Below are 22,130 nucleotides of genomic sequence, written 5' to 3'. Positions count from 1 at the left end.
TAGCAGGAAGCAAGAGTGAGACAGACGAAGAAGAGATAATGCGCCGAAGAAGACGTGCTAGTTTGTGTTTTGATCGTCTCGCGCATCACGCACACACCCGCGCTCACGCAAAGACAGGAAGCTTTTATACACAAACCGTCATTATGGGGGACAAAAGAAATGCATATGATGCCGCTTTTAAGCTATACGTGTCGCTCGCTAGTTTAATGTAATTTAGCGCTTCGTGCATGAATAAAATTTGCATGAACAGACCCTCTTCACACACGAAGAAATGCATAAAAGCGACGACGAAAGAGAGACTGAGAAAGTGTGAGGCGAAGGATATCTAACGCTATTCCAATCAGACACTAAGGAGGAAGACTTCGATGGTTTCAGTGCACAGGAGGAAGACGGCTCTTTTTTTACTTTTACTGGTATGTTTTTTTTTAACCAGCCCTGTTAGTGCTGTGCTACCGTGTTGCTGCTGTGTTGCTGCTGTGTTACCGCCGCGTCTCGGTGACTTTGCTGTGTTACTTCCGTGTTGCTGGGGTATTACTGCCGCGTCACAGGCAGTGTTTGGAAAGAAATGTTAAGGTATGTTATTAAAGCTTTAAAAAAACTTTCTGTGTCCAGTCTTACTTTGCTAATAACTCGCGTGCACACTTCCGCGTTGCTGCGGTACTACTGCTGCGTCACAGGCAATGTTTAGAAAGACATGTTCAATATGTTATTAAAACGTTAAAAAGGCTTTCTATGTACTGTCTTTCTTTGTAAAAAACTCGTGTGCACGTGCGGCTTATAGTCCGGTGCGGCTTATGTAAGAAAAAAACTGAAATGTCCCTGAATTTTAGCTGGTGCGTTTTATAATCCGGTGCGGTTTATAGTCCGGCAATTACGGTAAGTATTTTGTGTGAAAATGTTGGGCATCGCTGCTTTATTGTAAAATTGTGGGTACACATTTATTTAAATATGGCAAGTTCAAATTGTCTGCTTACTGTGTTTTACAGTATGCAAATAAGCAGCAGTCTATGTTAATTGTCTAGAGGCTTGATTTACTAAGGGTTTGTGCCAGCATAAACGTTTGCAAACTTGAATTATCACACAAACAGATGTAGATGCTGATCTGCTAACCCGGTGCTCAGAGGATTACATTTGCTAAATGGGCAAAATGAACGTGAAGTTCATTTCGTAGATTCCCGCGAGGACTATAAGAAAATAGATTCATTTTGCATGCAAAGTGAGATTTGTCAATCCTGAACCAAATTGTGTAGCTGATTTTGAGCTAAAATACCATGTCTGATATGCAGGTCAAAACTGGCACACAGTGTGGCACCACTGTGTCGTCCAGGCATGATGAGAGGGGGCAGCGAAAACCTTGACGCTTGGGTAAACATTTTTGAAATGCCAGAATAAAAAAAAAAAAATTGAGACAACGGAATTCTGGAACTAAATGTTGAGCCAGTCTCGAGGTGTTAGGCCATAGTCTCACCTGTGACAAAACTCCTTTTTTCTCTGCATTTCTCAGTGTCACTTGCAGCTGGCATCTGCAGAGCACATTTATGGGTCTGCTGTCCTAGTTTTCAACACTATGATATGCAGGATATGCACATCCGATTGCTGTGCACTCTGGACAACACGGCTTTTACTGAATTGCAGGCTTCCCCCAAAATTTACTTGAGGGATCTTTTTTTTCTACACCTCACATTTCTTTACCTCTTCAACAAACACTTCCCACTCCATCACAACAACCTTTATTTTGCATTTTTCCAGGACAAAAACAATGAGCGCTAAATTAAAGTGCAAAATCCTCTTTTAAATGCTTGACCATTTTTACCCCTGTCAACATTACGCTCAATCAGTTGGAGTAGGTGAACACGCAATTCCTTATTCAGGGTCTAAATAAAAGATGGCAATCTTATTAGATCATGTGTAACAGGCCTACCATCAGTGCACGCAATGTTAGTGTGACATGCAATTTAGCACACACTATTGGGGGATTCAGTAAATCAGGCCCTCAGTGTTTAGATTTGTCTGATATTTGCTTAGAATACAAGCAGATACTTGTAGAAATACATGTCAAAAATGTTTGGTGCAGCATGATTTTAAATATACTGTAGGATATTTCACTGTCTTTGCATTTTTCTGTGATTAATACCCTCCTGAAGGTTATGCCCTCATCTCCTCTCAACCAGCTTTATTTGCCGGCAGAATGCTGGTGAAAAAAGACAATAAACTGGTTGCATTATGTCACATGCACATGCAAATACATGCCAACACACAATGTATTGTGCCATTCATTACCCTGCAGTTGCTGCTGTAGATGTTGGTGATAGATCCATAGACAGGGTCTGATGCCTTGAGGCCGTTGTCGACGTTTACATGATGGAGAGATTCAGCTAGCGCATCTGCATCAACTGCACCTCCACCGCTCTACCAGTCGACAGCATGCACACCAGTGATCAATGGAGAGAAACCAAAAAGGGGGAAGGGGGGTGCATCCAACACAAATACCAAGTACGGAGTGCTCATTAATTCAGTCAATGTATTATACGTGTTCGTTATATTTGTAAAGTCATTCGATTATAGTTACACAATTACAATTATAGTTACATTTTATTGCCGTGGGTCGAATTTCAAACTACCTGCTACATTTTTAGAAAAATTTACAAAACACTTTTAACTACAGACACTTAAATTTGAAATGTATATCTTTTAGACTGATGTTTTCCCATCCTTAATTATCATGAGTTATTTGTAATAATCATTTATACATGGTAAAGCTACATTCAAAATAAGATCTTACACATGTATGTCTTCTTCCTTGTTTAGAATCATTTTCTTCCAGTCCAGTATTCCACTAACACACAAGATTTCTCATTTACATCATTATCTTGTGTTAGTTAAAAACTTCATTTTCACAAATAGTAGGCAGAAGTCAAAAGGAGAAAATTGCTTGAGAAATACAGTCATTTTCTAAAATTTTGCAATCATTTGCTATCATATATTTGTTTTGTTCAGCGAGAAGAAGTGGTTTAATCTAAAAGAGAATTGCCTTCTAATTCGTATGCAAAACTTCTAATGGAAAAAAGTCCACCACTTCTATTAATTTTCCATTACATTGAAAAGAAGTAAACGTGTTATCTGCAGTAAATGTGAAATCAGCATGTTGACTGAATGATGGATGCTCCCAGGAAACAAAGATTCAAATCATGCTCATCTTGTTTAGATGGCTTGTGAAAAAAACAAAACTACATACTGCGATGAAGCCATGCAGAGACATGCATTAACACAGTGTAGCGACAATCACCTCTGCATTTAAACTCCACAGGAGTTGTCTGAAGACCCATCCTGTGCATGCACATATCAAACATTTCACCCCCCTCAATAAGCAGAAGTCATGGAAGATACTAAATGCATTTAAAATCATTAAAGCAAACTGAGAAACCGCATGCATATGCAATTCTGAGGAGAACTTTGAGAGAATTTCATTTCTGTTTTTCATTTTTCTTAATTTGTATCTGATTGATGTTCTATACAGTAATCTATTAATTTACCTATTGGAATATGAGGTACGTATATTTTAGAAATACAATGTGCAATGTTTTTCAGATTTTACTCATGGTGGATTATGTGACCATTGATTAGATTTCAAAGCTAGTTTTAGGCACAAAGTAATAATTGCACATTTCAATTTTAGGAATAGGTGATCCTAACTCCTCCTGTTCAAAAGACCGGATTGGATTATAGAGTGCCTCAGCCTATCTGTGAAGCGGAGGCCGGATTCCCTTTATTTTTTGCAGTTTAAAAGCCACATCACTTCCTCCACTCTCTCGTTCCTTTCTTTGTTTGCTGCTCCCTAAGGCCTGTTTTATGACCTTCACTCATGGGCGCGGCTGGACTCTGCTGGCACGTGGTCTCACTTGGGAAACCTGTTTTCTTTGTTGGCTGGATGCCAGCACTGGTCCACGCGTTTGTACAAAGGCCGTGACTGTGAGCTCACGTTGGCCCTTGATCGACTCCGCAATAGGGGGACTTAGCGTGCTAAAACCTTTCTGAGGCCTAAAACAGGCTGAACACTGCAAAAGCCGGGTGTGCATCACCAGGCCGGCACCACTAGAGAACTCCCCCTGACCACGTGCTGTGCGAAACCAGCCTTTTCCAATTTCCAATTTTTATTTTTGCCTTTTTCTTTCAACCTTTCGCCACCTTCTTTCTACGTGGCCTGGCTGGACCTCTAAGTTTTTTTTTAACCAAACTCATTTATTAACTGTAGCCTCCTTTGGATTAATAAACTGATTTCAGGTTTCCGTTAATTTAAACTTTTTTGAAACTATTAAGAAAAAAACAACATGGTGCCCTAGTGGCAGTTGATTACACCGCTGGCAGTAGATTTCTGCCACCACTAACAAAATGGATAATTATTTAACTAACTAATTAATAATTAGTTACTTAGTTAATTAATTTCAGCCTTTATTACCCCATATTCGCTACAACAGAAATAAGGTGGGGAAACTTAATCATGCTCAGTTATAATAAAAGTTGAAACCTCAGTTTGTCGGGAATGATTGGAGCAGGATGACGAAATACAGCTTGAACCAGGGTTTATTAAAGGGAAAGGGAGTTGGAAGGGAGGTAGGTGGGGAAAATGAAGACACAGACGGGATAGAGACTTACGGCCAGCAAACAGACAGACACAAGTCCACTCGGACACGGAACAGAATCTGACCGTGAGCCTCCACACAAGACCGGGGGGGAAACTGGACGAGCTGACAGGAGCACTAGGCACGGACACAGATGGGAGACAACAGTAGACACCGACAGGGAGAAACAAACGGGCAGGGTTTAAATACATCAGATAATAAGAGGGAGCAGGTGACAGACATTACGAAAACGAAGGGGTGTGGCTGAGGGAAGTTGCCGGCCGAGCGTCTCTGGGACGGCACGTGACAGAGTTCTCATTTCATGTTGCAGCAAGCGAATGAAGTACTAGTATTTCACCACTGGGGGACAGCCTGATGCCCTTAAATCAGGGGTCACCAACACGGTGCCCGCGGGCACCAGGTCGCCCGTGAGGACCGCATGAGTCGCCCGCAGGACTATTCCAAAATTAGCTCAAATAGCGGCACTTGTCAGTGAGCTGCATCTATTTATTTTACAGTCGAACCTCAGTTTTCGAATGTCCTGGTTCTTGAACAAATCGGAATTCGAACAAAAAAATTCGAGATTTTTTGGCTTCGGTTGTCCAACAAAATTCGGAGGTCGAACCTCGCGAGATGAGCCGGGAGGAACCGAGAAAACCCGACCGCGCCGCCCGGATGCCGACTGACTCCGTTGTTATTGTATTTTCGTTACTTTTAGAATTGTATTAACCCCTAATCATGCCTCCAAAGAAAGCAAGTGAGAGCAGTAAAGCCATCCTAAAACACAAAGACGCTCTTAAAGCAATGCGACAGTGAGCACCCGGCGCGCTGTGGTTGCGCGATCGGACCAAATTAAGCTCCCTGCGCACTGAGGTCCACTTAAATTTTGGAAAGTACATCAGGACTTTAAAAATATTTTCTAAATTCTAGCCACGGCTCTGTCACAATAATGCGACCAGCGCGGTGCAGTTGCGCGGTCGGCGATGCGCTACTGTTGCGCGTTCGGTGGTGCGCTGCAGCTGCGCGATCGGACAAAATTAAGCTCCCTGCGCACTTAGGTCCACTTCAATTTTGGAAACTACGTACATCAGGACTTTAAAAATATTTTCTAAATTTCAGCGACGGCTCTGTCACAATAATGCGATCGTCGCGGTGCAGTTGCGCGGTGGGCGACGCGCTACGGTTGCGCGTTCGGCGGTGCGCTGCATTTGAGCGATCAGACAAATATGCGCAAATGAAAAAATGCTTAAAAAAGACGCGGGTTTTTTGTCTTGAAACGGATTAAAAATGTTTCCATTATTTGTAATGGGAAAAATAGATTCGGAATTCGACCGATTCGCTTCTCGAACCGCCTTCTGAAACGGATTGTGGTCAAAAACCAAGGTTTGACTGTATTTCTGCTATTCTTGTTAAAATCACACTTACATGTTAACTGCAAATGACAATAATAACACAGTGAAAGCCGAATTGAGAAAATTGGCTATTTCAGAAGTGTATGTCAAACTGGTAGCCCTTTTGCCTTAATCAGTACCCAGGAAGTAGCTCTCGGTTTAAGAAAGGTTGGTGACCCCTGCCTTAAATTGACATGCTTAAAAGATAACATGAATCACTATTTCATTGTACAGCTACAGAAAAATGCTCCAATATTGGAGTATTTATTTTTCCCCTGTACATATCTTTGAGTACCTTGCTCTTCTTGGGATGTCGCCTGAATCGTAGCAACTCTTTATGTTGCCTAGAAACAAAATTAACTGCAGCATACTCCAACAGTGCAGAGAAGACAAAGAGAAGACACACTGCCATCCAGATGTCTATCGCCTTCACATAGGAGACCTATAAGATACAATGACACAACTCATAGTCAAGGTCCAGATTTGAATATGAATTGAGGATTTTGTTTATATTTCATTAATTCACTCGGAAACGCATGTGAACCTTGTCTGTAGTAATTATTGTTTTACAGCAACTCTCCGTAAAACGCTTTGAAATATTATTTTAAAGTAGAAGCTACTAATTGAACATCTGATGCCTGTTGTGTCAGAGGATGTGACCTCATTTTTTAATGAAATTATGCTGTATTCAGACATGCGGAACATAGTAGAGTGCAAAGCTCTGTTTGGCACTGAGAACACGATAAAACTCCTTGCTCCTTAACACACACACACACGTTAATGTGGTGTTGGTTGGCAATACGTGAGAGAGAAATGGGCATGCTAATAAGGGTGATGTAACAAAGTGCTTCATTTCTAATTTTTTCCCATGCATACAAGATGCCACAAAAAGACTGAAGGGCTCTTTCTCTCCCTGTCTCACACACACAAAAACACACGCACACACACACCCACAAACACACGCACGCACGCACGCACGCACGCACGCACGCACATGCATGCACACACCAGATGCGCTTAATTCAAGATTCAAGAAGTTTATTGCCCATGTTTGGGCATGCCAAACAAGGAATTTGACTTCGGTAGATCTCAGCCTCTGTTCAACATTTAGGTGATTAACAACATTCAGGACATGTGCAAAAATTGACAATTATTCTCAAACATCCCCTGATCTTCTTTATTATGCATTTTATGGCTGGTGCGACTTGTACTCAGGAGCGATTTATAGTCCGGAAAATACGGTAAATGATTAATGGACTGCACATAGCGCTTAATCTACAGCGTATGGTGCCCAAAGCTCTTTACAATGTATCACATTCACCCATTCATACACCAAATGTGAGGCTGCTGCCATGCAAGGTGCTGCATGGGTCCACTGGGATCAAATTAGGGTTCAGTGTCTTGCTCAAAGACACTTGAACACAGTCGCAGGGTTGAGGATCAAACCTGCAGTTTTAGGGTTGGGAGATGAGTGCTCTGAGCCACGCCGCCCCTAAAAAAGCCATGTGTAGTGACAATAGGCCATATTATTGTGTGCATGACTGATGAAAGGTGTCCAGCTGCTCACTTTTCAGACTGCAGGCATTCTCCTGGCCACTCAAATCTGTCAATTATGCTCCCTCACACCAGGTACGCACTCTGGGTGGAGCAAACCTACACTGTGGGTGTTCTCTGTCAAATCTGGCTCTGTGCGCATGCTACGTGCACCGCTGATCTACAATATAGGACCTTCTCACTGACACCAATTTACACAAAATGCTCTGCTTCCGGTCGCCAGATTCCAGGACAAAATTGCAAAAGGAAAACACTGTTTTTGTTAGGGATCGGACAGTACAGCCAAGTGCGTAGCGACAGACTTTGTTGTGGAAGGGGATGATGGGAACAGGTGGCGCTGGAGCAGCGATCGGGCTGGAGAGGACAAACGATTCTGCGGGATCTCAAATAGTCAAGCGAGTCAGTATCTCAGGGACTGATGAGCGAAGCAGCATCAAGGGACAGACTGACACTCGGGTCTGCGCTGGCGGCGCTGATATAGCGCTGTCCATGAGCCCGTGGCAGGTGACGGCGATTCCACTGACAGGTGGGCGTGGTCCTGTCGCAGGTGGCGCCAGCACGTGACAGTTTCAAAGTTAGTTAAATGCTATCTAGGGCTGTCACAACCAAAACGTTTAAGAATCAAATTATCCTATCAATAATTCCATCAATTACTCTGCTAATTGCCTCTAACTATGACGTAGCTGCCTATTTTTTTAAATGCTTGACAGTGATAAGCATGCATCTGAAAATAATTGTGTTTGCCAAGGTGGGTGTATATTAACAGTATTCTCACATGTTAACAATATGAGTGAGCCCACGAGCCGCTGGAACGAACGTGCATTATATTGGTTAGCTATTTATTTTTGTTGTACACGTTTCCAAGATGTGTACATGTTTCAAAGACCCCTCCGTGAATCGTCACCTTATCGTGGTGGCGGGGTTTGCGTGTCCCAATAATCCTAGGAGGCATGTTGTCGGGGGCTTCATGCCCCTGGTAGGGTCACCCATGGCAAAAGGGTCCTAGGTGAGGGGCCAGGCAAAGCATGGCTCACAAAAACCCCTTATGATGAGTACAATAAATGGACCTCATTTTCCCTCCCCCGGCCGCGGGTCACCGGGGCCCCCCTTTGGAGCCATGGCCTGGAGGTGGGGCTCGAAGGCGAGTGTCTGGTGGCCGGGCCTTTACCCATGGGGCCCGGCCGGGCACAGCCCGAAAAGAAAACGTGGGTCCCCCTTTCCATGGGCTCACCACCTGTAGGAGGGGCCAAAGGGGTCAGGTGCATTGAAAGCTGGGCGGCAGCCAAAGGCGGGGACCTAGGCGGTCCGATCCCCGGCTGCAGAAGCTGGCTATTAGAACATGGAATGTCACCTCTCTGGCTGGAAAGGAGCCCGAGCTGGTGTGCGAGGCAGAAAAGTACCGACTGGTTGTAGTCGGACTTGCCTCCACACACAGTTTGGGTTCTGGTATATGCCCTCTTGAGAGGGGCTGGACTCTCTTCCACTCTGGAGTTGCCCACAGTGAGAGGCGTCGAGCAGGTGTGGGTATACTTATTGACCCCTGGCTGGGCGCCTGTACGTTGGGGTTCACCCCAGCGAACGAGAGGGTAGCCTCCCTCCGCCTTCGGGTGGGCGGACGGGTCCTGACTGTTGTTTGTGTCTATGCACCAAACGGCAGTTCAGAGTACCCATCCTTTTTGGAGTCCTTGGAAGAAGTGCTGGAGAGCGCTCCTTCTGGGGACTCCATCGTTCTACTGGGTGACTTCAATGCTCACGTGGGCAATGACAGTGAGACCTGGAAAGGCGTGATTAGGAGGAACGACCCCCCGATCTGAACCCGAGCGGTGTTCTATTGTTGGAATTCTGTGCACGGATTGTCAATAATGAACACCATGTTCAAGCATAAGGGTGTCCATGTGTGCACATGGCACCAGGACACCCTAGGCCGCAGTTCGATGATCGACTTTGTAGTCGTGTCATCGGATTTGTGGCCACGTGTTTTGGACACTCAGGTGAAGAGAGGGGCAAGCTGATCACCACCTGGTGGTAGGTTGGCTACGATGGTGGGGAAGATGACTGTCCGACCTGGCAGACCCAAATGTACTATGAGGGTCTGCTGGGAACATCTGGCAGAACCCCCTGTCAGGAAGAGCTTCAACTCCCACCTCCGGCAGAGCTTTTCCCATGTCCCGGAGGAGGCGAGGGACATTGAATCCGAGTGAACCATGTTCCGTGCCTCCATAGTTGAGGCAGCCGACCGAGGCTGTGGCCGTAAGGTGGTTGGTGCCTGTCGTGGCGGCAATCCCCGAACCCGCTGGTGGACACCGGCGGTAAGGGATGCCGTCAAGCTGAAAAAGTAGTCCTATCGGGTTGTTTCAGCCTGTGGGACTCCGGAGGCAGCCGACGGGTACCGAATGACCAAGCGGAACGCGGCTTCGGCGGTTGCTGAGGCAAAAACCCGGGCGTGGGAGGAGTTGGGCGAGGCCCATGGAGAACGACTTCCGGACGGCTTCGAGGAAATTCTGGTCCACCATCTGGCGTCTCAGGAGGGGAAAGCAGTGCACCGTCAACACTGTTTACAGTGAAGATGGCGTGCTGCTGACCTCGACTCGGAACGTCGTGAGTCGGTGGGGAGAATACTTCAAAGACCTCAATTCCACCCACGTGCCTTCCATTGTGGAAGCAAGGCCTGGAGACTCTGTGGTGGATTCTTCAATCTCTGGGGTCGCAAGGCCCCAGGGGTGGATGCGATCTGCCCGGGGTTATTAAAGGCTCTGGATGTTGTGGGGCTGTCATGGCTGACACGCCTCTACAGCATTGCATGGACATCGGGGCCGGTGCCTCTGGATTGGCAGACTGGGCTGGTGGTTCCCCTCTTTAAGAAGGGGGACTGGAGGGTGTGTTCCAACTACAGAGGAATCACACTCAGTCTCCCTGGTAAGGTCTCTTCAGGGGTGCTGGAGAGGAGGGTCCGTCGGGAGGTCGAATCTCGGATTCAGGAGGAGCAGTGTGGTTTTCGTCCTGGCCGTGACCCTTGTTCGCTCAACGAGTCCATCATTTGTTTTGTGGACTTGGAGAAGGCGTTCGTGTCCCTCGGGAAGTTCTGTGGAGGGTGCTTCGGGAGTACGGGGTGCCGAGCCAACTGATAAGGGCGGTTCAGTCCCTGTATCATCGATGCCAGAGTTTGGTCCGCATTTCCGGCAGTAAGTTGGATTCTTTCCCAGTGAGGGTTGGACTCCGCCAAGGCTGTCCTTTATCACCGATTCTGTTCATAACTTTTATGGACAGAATTTCTAGGCGCAGCCGAGGTGTTGAAGGTGTCCAGTTTGGGGAACTCAGCATTGCATCTCTGCTTTTTGCAGACGACGTGGTGCTGTTGGCTTCTTCAAGCCGTGATCTCCAGCTCTCACTGGAGCGGTTCGCAGCCGAGTGTGAAGCGGTCGGGAGGAGGGTCAGCACCTCCAAATCCAAGTCCATGGTCCTCTGTCGGAAAAGGGTGGAATGCCCTCTCCGGATCGGGGATGAGATCCTGCCCCAAGTGGACGAGTTCAAGTATCTTGGAGTCTCGTTCACGAGCGAGGGCAGGATGGAGCGTCAGATCGACAGGCGGATCAGTGTGGCATCGGCTGTAATGTGGACTCTGTACCGGTCCGTCGTGGTGAAGAGACAGCTGAGCCAAAAGGCAAAGCTCTCAATTTACCGGTCGATCTGCGCTCCTACCCTCACCTATGGTCACGAGCTATGGGTCGTGACTGAAAGAACAAGATCCCGGATACAAGCAGCCGAAATGTGTTTCCTCCGCAGGATGTCTGGGCTCTTCCTTAGAGATAGGGTGAGAAGCTCGGTCATCCGGGAGAGACTCGGAGTAGAGCCGCTGCTCCTCCACGTTGAGAGGAGCCAGATGAGGTGGCTCAGGCATCTCAACAGGATGCCTCCTGGACGCCTCCCACCGGCAGGAGACCCCGTGGACGACCCAGGACGCGCTGGAGAGACTATGTCTCTCAGCTGGCCTGGGAACGCCTTGGGATCCCCTGGGATGAGCTGGACGAAGTGGCTGGGGAGAGGGAAGTCTGGGAGTCCCTCCTAGTGCTGCTGCCCCCGCGACCCGACCCCGGATAAGCGGAAGAAGATGGATGGGTGGATGGATGGATGGACGTTTCTAAGAATCCACGTCACGTCACATTGCTCTCTGCTAGAGATGTTTTGACAACAGACATCAATATGCTAGGTTTAGCATTATTGTTTAACAAAAATGAGTTGCCATTTCCATCTGTTATACATCTTAATACAACATTTACAAACACCATGCAGTGCTTTGCATATACTGATGCTGGGGTAAATACTTCTAAGTAGCAACCACACCGCACGGTGGAGCACTGGTTAGCCACGTCCGCCTCACAGTGCGAAATTGTGCGTTCGTTTCCGGCTCCGGCCTTCCACAGTGGAGTTTGCATGTTCTCCTCATGCCTCCGTAGGTTTCCTCCGGGTACTTCCTCCCACAATCCAAAGACATGCATGGTAGGCCGATTGAGCACACCTATTGTCCGTAGGTTGAGAGTGTGAATGGTTGTTCGGCTGTGTCTGCCCTGTAATTGGCTGGCAATCAGTTCGGCGACCACTTTTTGAAGTTGACTTGCTCACCTTTTTCCTCCTAGCCCTATTGCAGACAATTGCAGACAATTCCGTCGACTCACAAGATACATGCACCTCATGGCGGACCAAGCCGGCTCCCGATAAAAATGTGTGTTTTGTGTTAAATGTTGTTAAATGTTGTCTGAGCACACGCCGGAGGAGAAGGCGAGGTTCCCGAGCCGGCATCACACACCGACTGAAGAGAAACCCTCACAAAACAGCACTTCCATCTATTCTCCTTTCAAACGTGCGGTCGTTGGAAAATAAAATGGACTATCTCAAGCTGGACTTAACTACAGAACGAAAGGTGAGAGAATGCAACGCGTTCATCCTCACAGAGACGTGGCTTCACAACAACGTTCCGGACAGCGCCATTAAACTGGATGGGTTTACAACTTTCCGCGCGGACAGAAACCACGCCAGCATGGGTAAATCTCGAGGAGGTGGTGTGTGCATTTATATTAACAACAACTGGTGTACAAACGCTGTAGTTATTACAAGTCACTGCTCAGAGAACATTGAGTTTTTAACCCTCAACTGAATTCAATACCGTCAACATCACAGCTGTCTACGTCCCCCCCAGCGCTAACACAAAGGAAGCACTCTCCATCCTGTACAAGTCTGTGAGTACACTACAAAACACACACCCGGACTTGGTCTGCATAATCGCTGGCGATTTCAACCAGGCCAAATTGAAAACAGTAATGCCACACTTCCACAAGTGTGTGAACTTTGCAACAAGGGGAGAAAACACACTTGACCAGGTCTACACCAACATCAGACAGGCCTTCAGAGCGGTTCCCCACCCCCACCTGGGTTCATCAGACCATCTCTCTGTTATGCTAATTCCAGCCTACAGACCTCTGTTGACGAGAAGCAAACCAACTGTGAAGCAGATCAGGGCCTGGCCAGAGGGCTCCACAGCAGCTCTACAGGACTGTTTTGAACGCACAGACTGGTCTGTCTTCAGGGAGGCGGCCACCACCAACCAGGACGTCAACCTCACCGAATACACAGACTCTGTAACTGGATACATAACGAAGTGCATGGAAGATGTAACCGTCACCAAAGACATTACAGTGAGAGCAAATGAAAAACCCTGGTTCACCAGGGAGGTACGTGAGCTCCTGAGGGCACGCAACGCTGCTTTCAAGTCTGGGGACAAGGAGGCCCTCAAGACTGCTAGGGCCAACTTGCACCGGGGCGTGAGAGTAGCCAAGCGTGCATATGGTCAAAAAATCAAGTCACACTTCACAGACACAAAAGACCCAAGACGCCTGTGGCAAGGCATCCAGTCAGTCACAGACTACAAACCATCCCCCCCACCGTGTGAGGACAACATAGACTTCCTCAACTCTCTCAACACCTTCTTCAGCCGGTTTGAAGAAAACAACACCACAACACCCACAAAAACCCCAGTACACCCAGACAGCACAACACTTCAACTGGACCCAGCGGACGTGAAGAGGACCCTACTCAAGGTGAACCCCAGGAAAGCTGCAGGTCCAGACAACATACCCGGGCGCGTGCTCAGAGACTGTGCAGACTCACTCACTGACGTCCTCACAGACATCTACAACACCTCTCTGAACCAAGCCATCATACCAGCAATTTTCAAAGCTACCACCATCGTACCACTACCCAAGAAGTCACCAGCATCATCACTGAATGACTACAGACCCATAGCACTCACTTCCATCATGATGAAGTGCTTTGAGAGACTGGTGAAGGCCCACTTAACATCCACCCTCCCCACTACTCTGGACCCATACCAATTTGCCTACCGCCCCAAGCGCTCCACTGATGACGCCATAGCAACAGCACTCCACCTCTGCCTGGCTCATCTGGAGAACAAAAACAGTCACGCGCGGATGCTGTTCATTGACTTCAGCTCTGCGTTCAACACAGTCATCCCCCAACATCTGGTGAATAAGCTGAGTACAGTAGGTGTCAGCACTTCACTGTGCAACTGGCTGCTGGACTTTCTAACGAACAGACCGCAGACAGAGTCGGAAACAACTCCTCAGCGACCACCATCATAAACACCGGGGTGCCGCAAGGATGTGTGCTATCTCCCCTGCTGTTCACGCTGATGACCCACGACTGCTCTGCCAGATTTGAAACGAATCACATCATCAAATTTGCAGATGACACAACAGTGGTGGGCCTCATCAAAGACAACGATGACTCAGCATACAGAGAGGAGGTACAGCAACTCATCACCTGGTGTGATAGGAACAATCTGCTTCTCAACGTAAACAAAACAAAAGAAATCACTGTGGACTTCAGAAAGAAACAACCAACACACATCCCACTCATCATCAACGGCAGTGCAGTAGAGTCTGTGAAGAGCACAAAGTTCCTGGGAGTGCACATCACTGATGACCTCTCGTGGACTACCAACATCACTGCGCTGGTCAAGAAGGCGCAGACACGACTCCACTTCCTGAGAAGGATGAGAAGAGCCGACCTCCCCACCTCTGCACTCACCACCTTCTACAGAGGTGCTATTGAGAGCATCCTGACCAGCAGCGTCTCTGTTTGGCATGGCAGCTGCCTAGCTGCAGACAAAAAGGCGCTGCAAAGGGTGGTGAGGACAGCAGAAAAGATCACCAGGTCACCCCTTCCAGCCATTCAGGAACTGTACACTTCGCACTGTTCCAAGAGGGCAATGAACATCATCAAAGACACTACACATCCTGCACACAGACTGTTCTCCCTTCTACCATCAGGGAAGCGGTACCGCAACCTGCGGTCCCGCACAAGCAGACTGAGCAACAGCTTCTTTCCTCAAGCCATCGGACTCATGAACACACTGAGGAAAACCACTTGAACATTCCAAGTCACCATGCCACTTGGCACTTTACTCTTGCACCTTATATACAGATTTACACTTTTTCACTTTACTCTATGACCACTGATTGTACTTCTGCTGCTGTGTATGTAAGTGTGTGTGTGTGTGTGTGTGTGGGGGGGGGGGTTGTGTGTTATGTCTGTATTATGTCAATACTCTTATTACACACCGTGTGTGTGTGTGTGCGTGTGTGTGAGTGTGAGAGAGAGTATTTTACTGTATAGTATTGCACATGTTTTATCAGCATGTTAGTGTTTGAATGACTGCAATGTGTAAGTGTGCATTGTCTGTGTTTATGTTGTGAATGAATATGTCAGAGAAAGTTAGCTGTGTGTGTGTGTGTGTTGTGTGTGTTGTGTGTATGTGTGTGTGAGTAAGAAAGAGATTTATGTCAATGTCTTATTTAAATGTTTTTAGTTAAACTGCACATTGGAGACTGGTCAAACGCAATTTCAAACTTCTGTGGTAACCCTGTTACATAGGATTTTTGACAATAAAGTAAACTTGAACTTGAACTTGAACTTGAAGATACTCGAACTTCTTTGCTCCGTATTCTCCAAGCCTGCTGCTCTTTTCATGTCCCGGCCGGTAAAGGACTGGCACATTGTGACATTGTTTTTATTTCATCAACTGCACTGTGTGTATGCGTGTGTTAAAAACCCTCCATTTGTCTTAGTGTCTTCTTGTTCATACACATGTGATATAGTAATTACGTTCTTGCCCTTGATTGGCTGTTACCAACGTGACACGTCATTTCATCATATGTGAGCAGAATGGGTGAAGTCCATTCAGTCTGAAGACCGTTAATAAAATCACTGTTGCTCCTAACAAATCATTTAGGATTGACAGAGACATAGCATCTCCACATAGAATGCTCTAAAAAGAAATGCAAAACTAGTCTCACATTTGGAATTTTATGTACCTATTGTACATTTAGCAAATGAATCAGGAATTGATAAATAATTGCTAAATACATAGATGTCACGTGCTGGAGCCACCTGCGACATGACCACGCCCACCTGTTAGTGGAATCGCCGTCACCTGCCACGGGCTCATGGACAGCGCTATATCAGCGCCGCCAGCGCAGACCCGAGTGTCAGTCTGTCCCTTGATGCTGCTTCGCTCATCAGTCCCTGAGATACTGACTCGCTTGACTATTTGAAATCCCGCAGAATTGTTTGTCCTCCCCAGCCCGATCGCCGCTCCAGCACCAGCTGTTCCCATCATCCCCTTCCACAATAAAGTCTGTCGCTACGCACTTGGCTGTACTGTCCGATCCCTTACAGTACAGACTGACCCACGCTATGCAGCCAGCGAACGACGAGACGGCATTGAGCTGACTGGAGCGAGCCGAGACCGCCATCAGCAGCCTGTCCGCCGACATCCGGCACCTGATCGAGGTTGGTCAACAACAACAGCTACAGCAGCAGGAGATGGCCCAAGCCCTCCAGAGACTGTCGGTGGCTGTGTCCCCGGCTGTCACGGCACCCCTGCACCGCCCGTCTGCTGAGGCCAGGAGGCTCATGGACGTCTCGGAGCCCCGCCTTGGCAACATCGAGAAGTTTAACGGCGATCCCAAGCAGGTGAGGGCATTCGTGACCAACTGCCGCATAATGTTCAGCCTCCAGTCCGTCACGTTTGCGTCAGAATCAGCCAAGGTCGGGTTCGTCCTAACCCACCTCACGGGCGAGGCGCGGCTGTGGGGTCTGGCCGAATATGAAAGGATGGCCCCAGCTTGCGATTCCTTCGACGCCTTCGCAGAGGAATTGCTCTGCCTCTTCGACCTGGGATCCGCCGCCGAAGACGCCGCCGAGGAACTGGCGACGCTGCGTCAAGGTAGCCGCTCGGTCGCGGAGTACGCCCTTAAGTACGATCGGGAGAGGAGGTCCCCGCGGAACCCGCATGGTCACATTCCTCCGTCTGCTACGGACCCGCCAACCACACGACCCGCCGAGCCCATGGATCTGGGAGGGTTCCCTCGGAGGAGTACCGTAGACGCCTCTCACTGGGCTTGTGTTTTTACTGTGGGGAAGGGGGTCATCGGGTGGCGGGGTGCCCGTTAAAAGGCCGGAGCTCACGCGGCGTCGGGGGATCCGCGTGAGCTCGACCAGCACCGGCTCTCCCAGTCCCAGCACGCTCACGCTACAGGCACGTGTCCAGCTTGCGGCGGGCGACCAGAACGTGGCGGCCTTGGTGGATTCCGGCGCGGAGGGGAACATCATGGACATTAGCCTAGCACGTCAGTGGGGTGTTGGCTTCCTCCCTCTGAGCCCGTCCATTCCCGCACGTGCCATTGATGGCCGTCTGATCGGCGAGGTGGCTTTCTTGACGGAACCAGTTAAGTTACTGCTCTCCGGTAATCACCACGAGAGCATCCAGTTTTTTCTTCTTTCCCTCCCAGGACAGAAGCTCATACTGGGGCACCCTTGGTTGAGGCAGCACAACCCGGTGCTGGACTGGGAGGTGGGGGTTGTTCGGCAGTGGAGCGAACGCTGCCATCGAGTGTGCCTGAAGGCGGCCACCAGCCCACTCGGCAGAGCCCCGCCCAGGTACAGTCCCGACATCTCCAATGTCCCAGCTTTTTACCACGAACTCAAGAAGATTTTTAGTAAAGCCAGGGCCGCTTCTCTTCCTCCACACCGGTCCTATGATTGCACCATCGACCTGTTGCCCGGCACCTTCCCTCCCAAGGGACGCGTCTACTCCCTGTCCGCTCCTGAGTGCCGGGCTATGGAGGAATACATCCGGGAGTCCCTGGCAGCCGGTATCATACGGCCGTCCTCTTCACCTGCGGGAGCGGGGTTTTTCTTTGTGAAGAAGAAGGAGGGCACGCTCCGCCCGTGTATCGACTACCGGGGAATAAACGAGATCACTGTAAAGAACCGATACCCTCTGCCTCTTCTTTCTTCTGCCTTCGAGAGCCTTCAGGGTGCCACCATCTTCACAAAGCTGGATCTTCGCAACGCCTTACACCTGATCCGCATCCGTGAGGGAGACGAGTGGAAGACGGCTTTCAACACCCCGAGCGGACACTACGAGTACTTGGTGGTTCCGTTTGGGCTCACCAACGCCCCAGCGGTTTTCCAGTCCCTGATAAACGACGTGTTACGAGACATGCTGGACAAATTTGTGTTCGTTTATTTGGACGACATCCTCATCTTCTCCCGCTCGCTCCCTGAGCACATCAAGCATGTTCGGGCGGTGCTGCGACGCCTCCTGGAGAATTCGCTCTACGTGAAGGCAGAGAAGTGCGAGTTTTACGCCTCCTCTGTCAAATTCCTCGGCTACGTGGTGCGTGAGGGATCCATCGAAATGGACCCTGGGAAGGTGCAAGCGGTCACATCATGGCCTGTTCCCGAGACACGCAAGGGGCTGCAACAATTCTTAGGATTCGCGAACCTTTATCGCCGTTTTATCATTGGATACAGCACGGCGGCCGCGCCCCTCACCGCCCTTACCAGCCCCGCCTCCCTGTACAAATGGACAGAACGGGCAGAACAGGCATTTCAGGAGCTCAAGAGGAGGTTCACATCCGCTCCCATCCTCAGAGTTCCCGATCCCGACAGACAGTTCGTGGTCGAAGTGGACGCCTCGAACGTGGGTGTCGGGGCGGTGTTGTCTCAACGTAGCCGCCAAGACGATCGTCTCCACCCGTGCGCCTTCTTTTCTCGCCGTTTGTCAGCCTCAGAACGGAACTATGACATCGGTAATCGGGAGCTCCTTGCCGTCAAGTTGGCTTTGGAGGAGTGGCGGCATTGGCTGGAGGGCGCCACCACTCCGTTCATTGTCTGGACCCACCACCGCAACTTGGAGTATCTGAGATCGGCCAAGAGACTGAACGCGAGACAAGCACGGTGGGCTCTGTTTTTTGACCGGTTTGAGTTCTCTCTTTCCTACAGACCGGGCTCCCGTAATGCGAAGGCGGACGCCCTGTCGCGTTTGTTTTCTGGTGGGGAGGAGGGACAGGGTCCGCCTCCCGCTATCCTCCCGAGCTCAGTTCGGGTGGCGGCTCTTTCATGGGAGATTGAACGCCAAGTGGAAGCCGCATCACGCGATCAACCCGGCCCCAGCAACTGCCCGGAGGGTCGCTTGTTCGTCCCTGAAGGCCTGCGGTCGTCCGTCCTGCAATGGGTGCACGACTCACGCCTGGCCTGTCATCCCGGAGCTGCACGCACGAGGTACGTGGTGGCACAGCGTTTCTGGTGGCCCACCTGTCAGGTGGACACCAGCGATTACGTCAGAGCCTGCTCAAATTGTAACCCATGTAAGACGTCTACTCGTCCTCCTGCCGGGCTGCTTCAACCCTTGCCAGTTTCCCAGCGTCCCTGGTCTCACCTGTCAATCTACTTTGTCACGGGCCTCCCCCCCCTCGGAGGGAAACACGGTGGTCCTCACGGTGGTGGACCGTTTCAGCAAGATGATGCATTTCATCCCTCTGCCTAAGCTCCCATCTGCAAAGCAGACCGCGTCCATCATGGTGCGGGAGGTGTTTCGTCACCACGGTCTCCCACAAGACATCGTGTCAGACCAAGGTCCACAATTCGCTTCCACCTTCTGGGCGGAGTTCTGCCGACTCCTCGGCGCCACGGCCAGCCTCTCCTCGGGGTTTCACCCTCAGTCCAATGGTCAAGCGGAGCGCCTGAACCAGGAACTGGGCCGCAGGGGACCAGCGCGGGTGGGTCCAACAGCTTCCCTGGGTAGAATATGCTCACAATTCCCTCCCCAGCTCGGCCACGGGACTTTCGCCTTTCCACTGCGTCTTCGGGTACCAGCCACCCTTGTTCGCCCACCAGGAGCGTGGTGCAGCGTGCCCGTCGGCCCAGGCTTGTGTCCGCCGTTGTCATCGTGCCTGGGCAAGGGCCCGGGTCACTCTTCTCCGCTCTGTTTCAGGCTACGCCAGGCGAACAAGCACCGGACGCCGGCTCCGTTGTATAGAGTGGGGCAGCATGTGTGGCTCTCGACGCGGGATTTGCCGCTGCGAGCGGGATCCCACAAACTGGCGCCCCGCTTTGTTGGACCGTTCCCTATTCAGAAGGTGATTGGCCCGTCCGCGGTCCGTCTTCTCCTTCCAGAGTCCATGAAGGTTCACCCCACGTTCCACGTGTCCCGTGTGCGGCCCATCTATGAGAGCGCGTTGGCGCCGGCGCCCGTTCCGCCGACGCCGCCCCAACTCGTCGATGGGGGTCTGGTTTACGCTGTCCGCTCCGATCGCGGCGGCGCGGTCGTGGCCTCCAATACCTCGTGGATTGGGAGGGTTATGACGACGCGCACCGCTCCTGGGTTCCGAGCCGCTGGATACTCGACCTTTCGCTCATCACAGAGTTCCATCGCTGTTATCCGGATCAACCGGGTCCTCAGCGCGGGCGCCTGAGGAGGGACGAGGGGACCCGGGGTGAGGGTCCGGGGAGGTCTTGTCCGCCGGTACCGGGGTCTTCTGCTCCCGCGTCCGTCGGTCCTGCGTCTGGCGGGGTGTCGGACGTTTCGGCGGTGTACTGACCCCCCCACCTGGTCGCCCGGGGTATTGCCTTTTTTTTTTGTTTGTTTTTTGGGTCCTGGGGACGTCGGGAGCCGTCCCTTGTGGGGGGTTCTGTCACGTGCTGGCGCCACCTGCGACATGACCACGCCCACCTGTCAGTGGAATCGCCGTCACCTGCCACGGGCTCATGGACAGCGCTATATCAGCGCCGCCAGCGCAGACCCGAGTGTCAGTCTGTCCCTTGATGCTGCTTCGCTCATCAGTCCCTGAGATACTGACTCGCTTGACTATTTGAAATCCCGCAGAATTGTTTGTCCTCCCCAGCCCAATCACCGCTCCAGCGCCAGCTGTTCCCATCATCCCCTTCCACAATAAAGTCTGTCGCTACGCACTTGGCTGTACTGTCCTATCCCTTACAATAGACATATCTTCGTTTTCATTTTAGCATTTACACAGGCAATAAGTAAATAAAAAATTACAATACAAACTTTGTAATCACAGCAAAATATTTTGCAAATATTATAAGTTCAGTCATTGTCAATCTGTACTTAATTAAAAAAATCTGAATATACTAATCAAGACAGCCATCAACTAGCTCCAGCACAATCCTCGTGAGGATAAACTTTCCGAATAATGAATGAATGAATGAATGAATGAATGAATGAATGTCTTGTTATGTAGAAAAAAAAGAAAGAAAAAGGTTGCAAACAAATCAAGTGCTTGTCCAACCAACTTAAAAGATGGCAGCATTAGCGCTACCAGGTGAAAAGTTATTGTAGAGCAATGCATTTCATTGTATATTTGAAATCTCATGGTCAAAGTGTAAAATAGCTTAAACTCATGAAACACACTGGAAATTATATTAATTAGGTGTACCTAATTCAAATTTGTAATTTTGTCAGACTGGTTTACAAAGAGATGCACATTGCTAAAAACCTAACTGAATAAGTCAACAATACTATCATGTAATCGTGTTGACCAACTCATGCACAGTAACGTATTTGTCTTTAATAATTGATCATTGCACATCAGTTCTTTTAAAGCTGACCGGCAGTGCACACTCCAAGTTAGGCAGTGCTCTAACTGTCAAATTACTGTTGGATGTTAAGAGGAGCGTAACGCATCGAAATGAAAGCCAACCAAACTAAAGCTAAACAACAAAATACCCCACAACTGACCTTTGGCAATGAAGTCCTGGAGCCTGAGCTCTGTGTGGTCATTGTGAGGACAGTAGTGATGCCAAGCGCCACTCTGGCCGGGGCCGCATCCATGTTAATCCAAAAGGAGACCCAGGAGAGAATAACAATCAGCAGAGACGGGATGTACATTTGGATCAGGTAGTAGCCCATCTGACGCTCCAGGTGGAACCGCACCTCAATACAAGTAAATTTACCTGTAACAGGGCATATACACAAGGTGGAGATACTGCTGTCTATGTTTCACAAACTATACAGTGAAGGCCGGTTGATGACTTTTCCAATTTTAGTGTTTCAGTGTAGGACCATGTTGTGCCATGACATGTGTTGTGGCATTGTAGTCTGTTAGTAAAGATGCAGTGTAATAACATCAAGAAGAAAAAGCAGTGAGGGTCCTCGAATTATACTGAAGTACCCAACAGTGAGAGT

The 22,130-nt window shown here is 49.3% G+C and overlaps 1 protein-coding gene across 5 annotated transcripts in view; it reads right to left on the bottom strand.

The window, feature by feature from the left end:
• glra3 (glycine receptor, alpha 3) overlaps window positions 1–22,130 on the bottom strand; it is a 105,982-nt gene that overhangs the window by 4,283 nt on the left and 79,569 nt on the right. For 4 of the 5 annotated variants that reach the window (XM_088373349.1, XM_088373353.1, XM_088373352.1 and 1 more), the window contains 3 exons: window positions 21,684–21,898; window positions 6,306–6,452; window positions 2,281–2,409 (listed from right to left, as the gene is read on the bottom strand). In XM_088373349.1, the coding sequence (XP_088229475.1) occupies window positions 2,281–2,409; window positions 6,306–6,452; window positions 21,684–21,898 (491 nt within the window). The remainder of the gene's footprint in view (window positions 1–2,280; window positions 2,410–6,305; window positions 6,453–21,683; window positions 21,899–22,130) is intronic. The other variant, XM_088373350.1, reaches the window with a different exon arrangement.

This window comes from Syngnathus floridae, chromosome 4 (genome assembly GCF_059516105.1).
Source record: "Syngnathus floridae isolate MCC-2025c chromosome 4, RoL_Sflo_1.0, whole genome shotgun sequence".
Taxonomy (NCBI): Eukaryota; Metazoa; Chordata; class Actinopteri; order Syngnathiformes; family Syngnathidae; genus Syngnathus; species Syngnathus floridae.
Note: the sequence above shows the minus strand (reverse complement) of the source record. Positions and strands in the feature narration are given on the sequence as shown.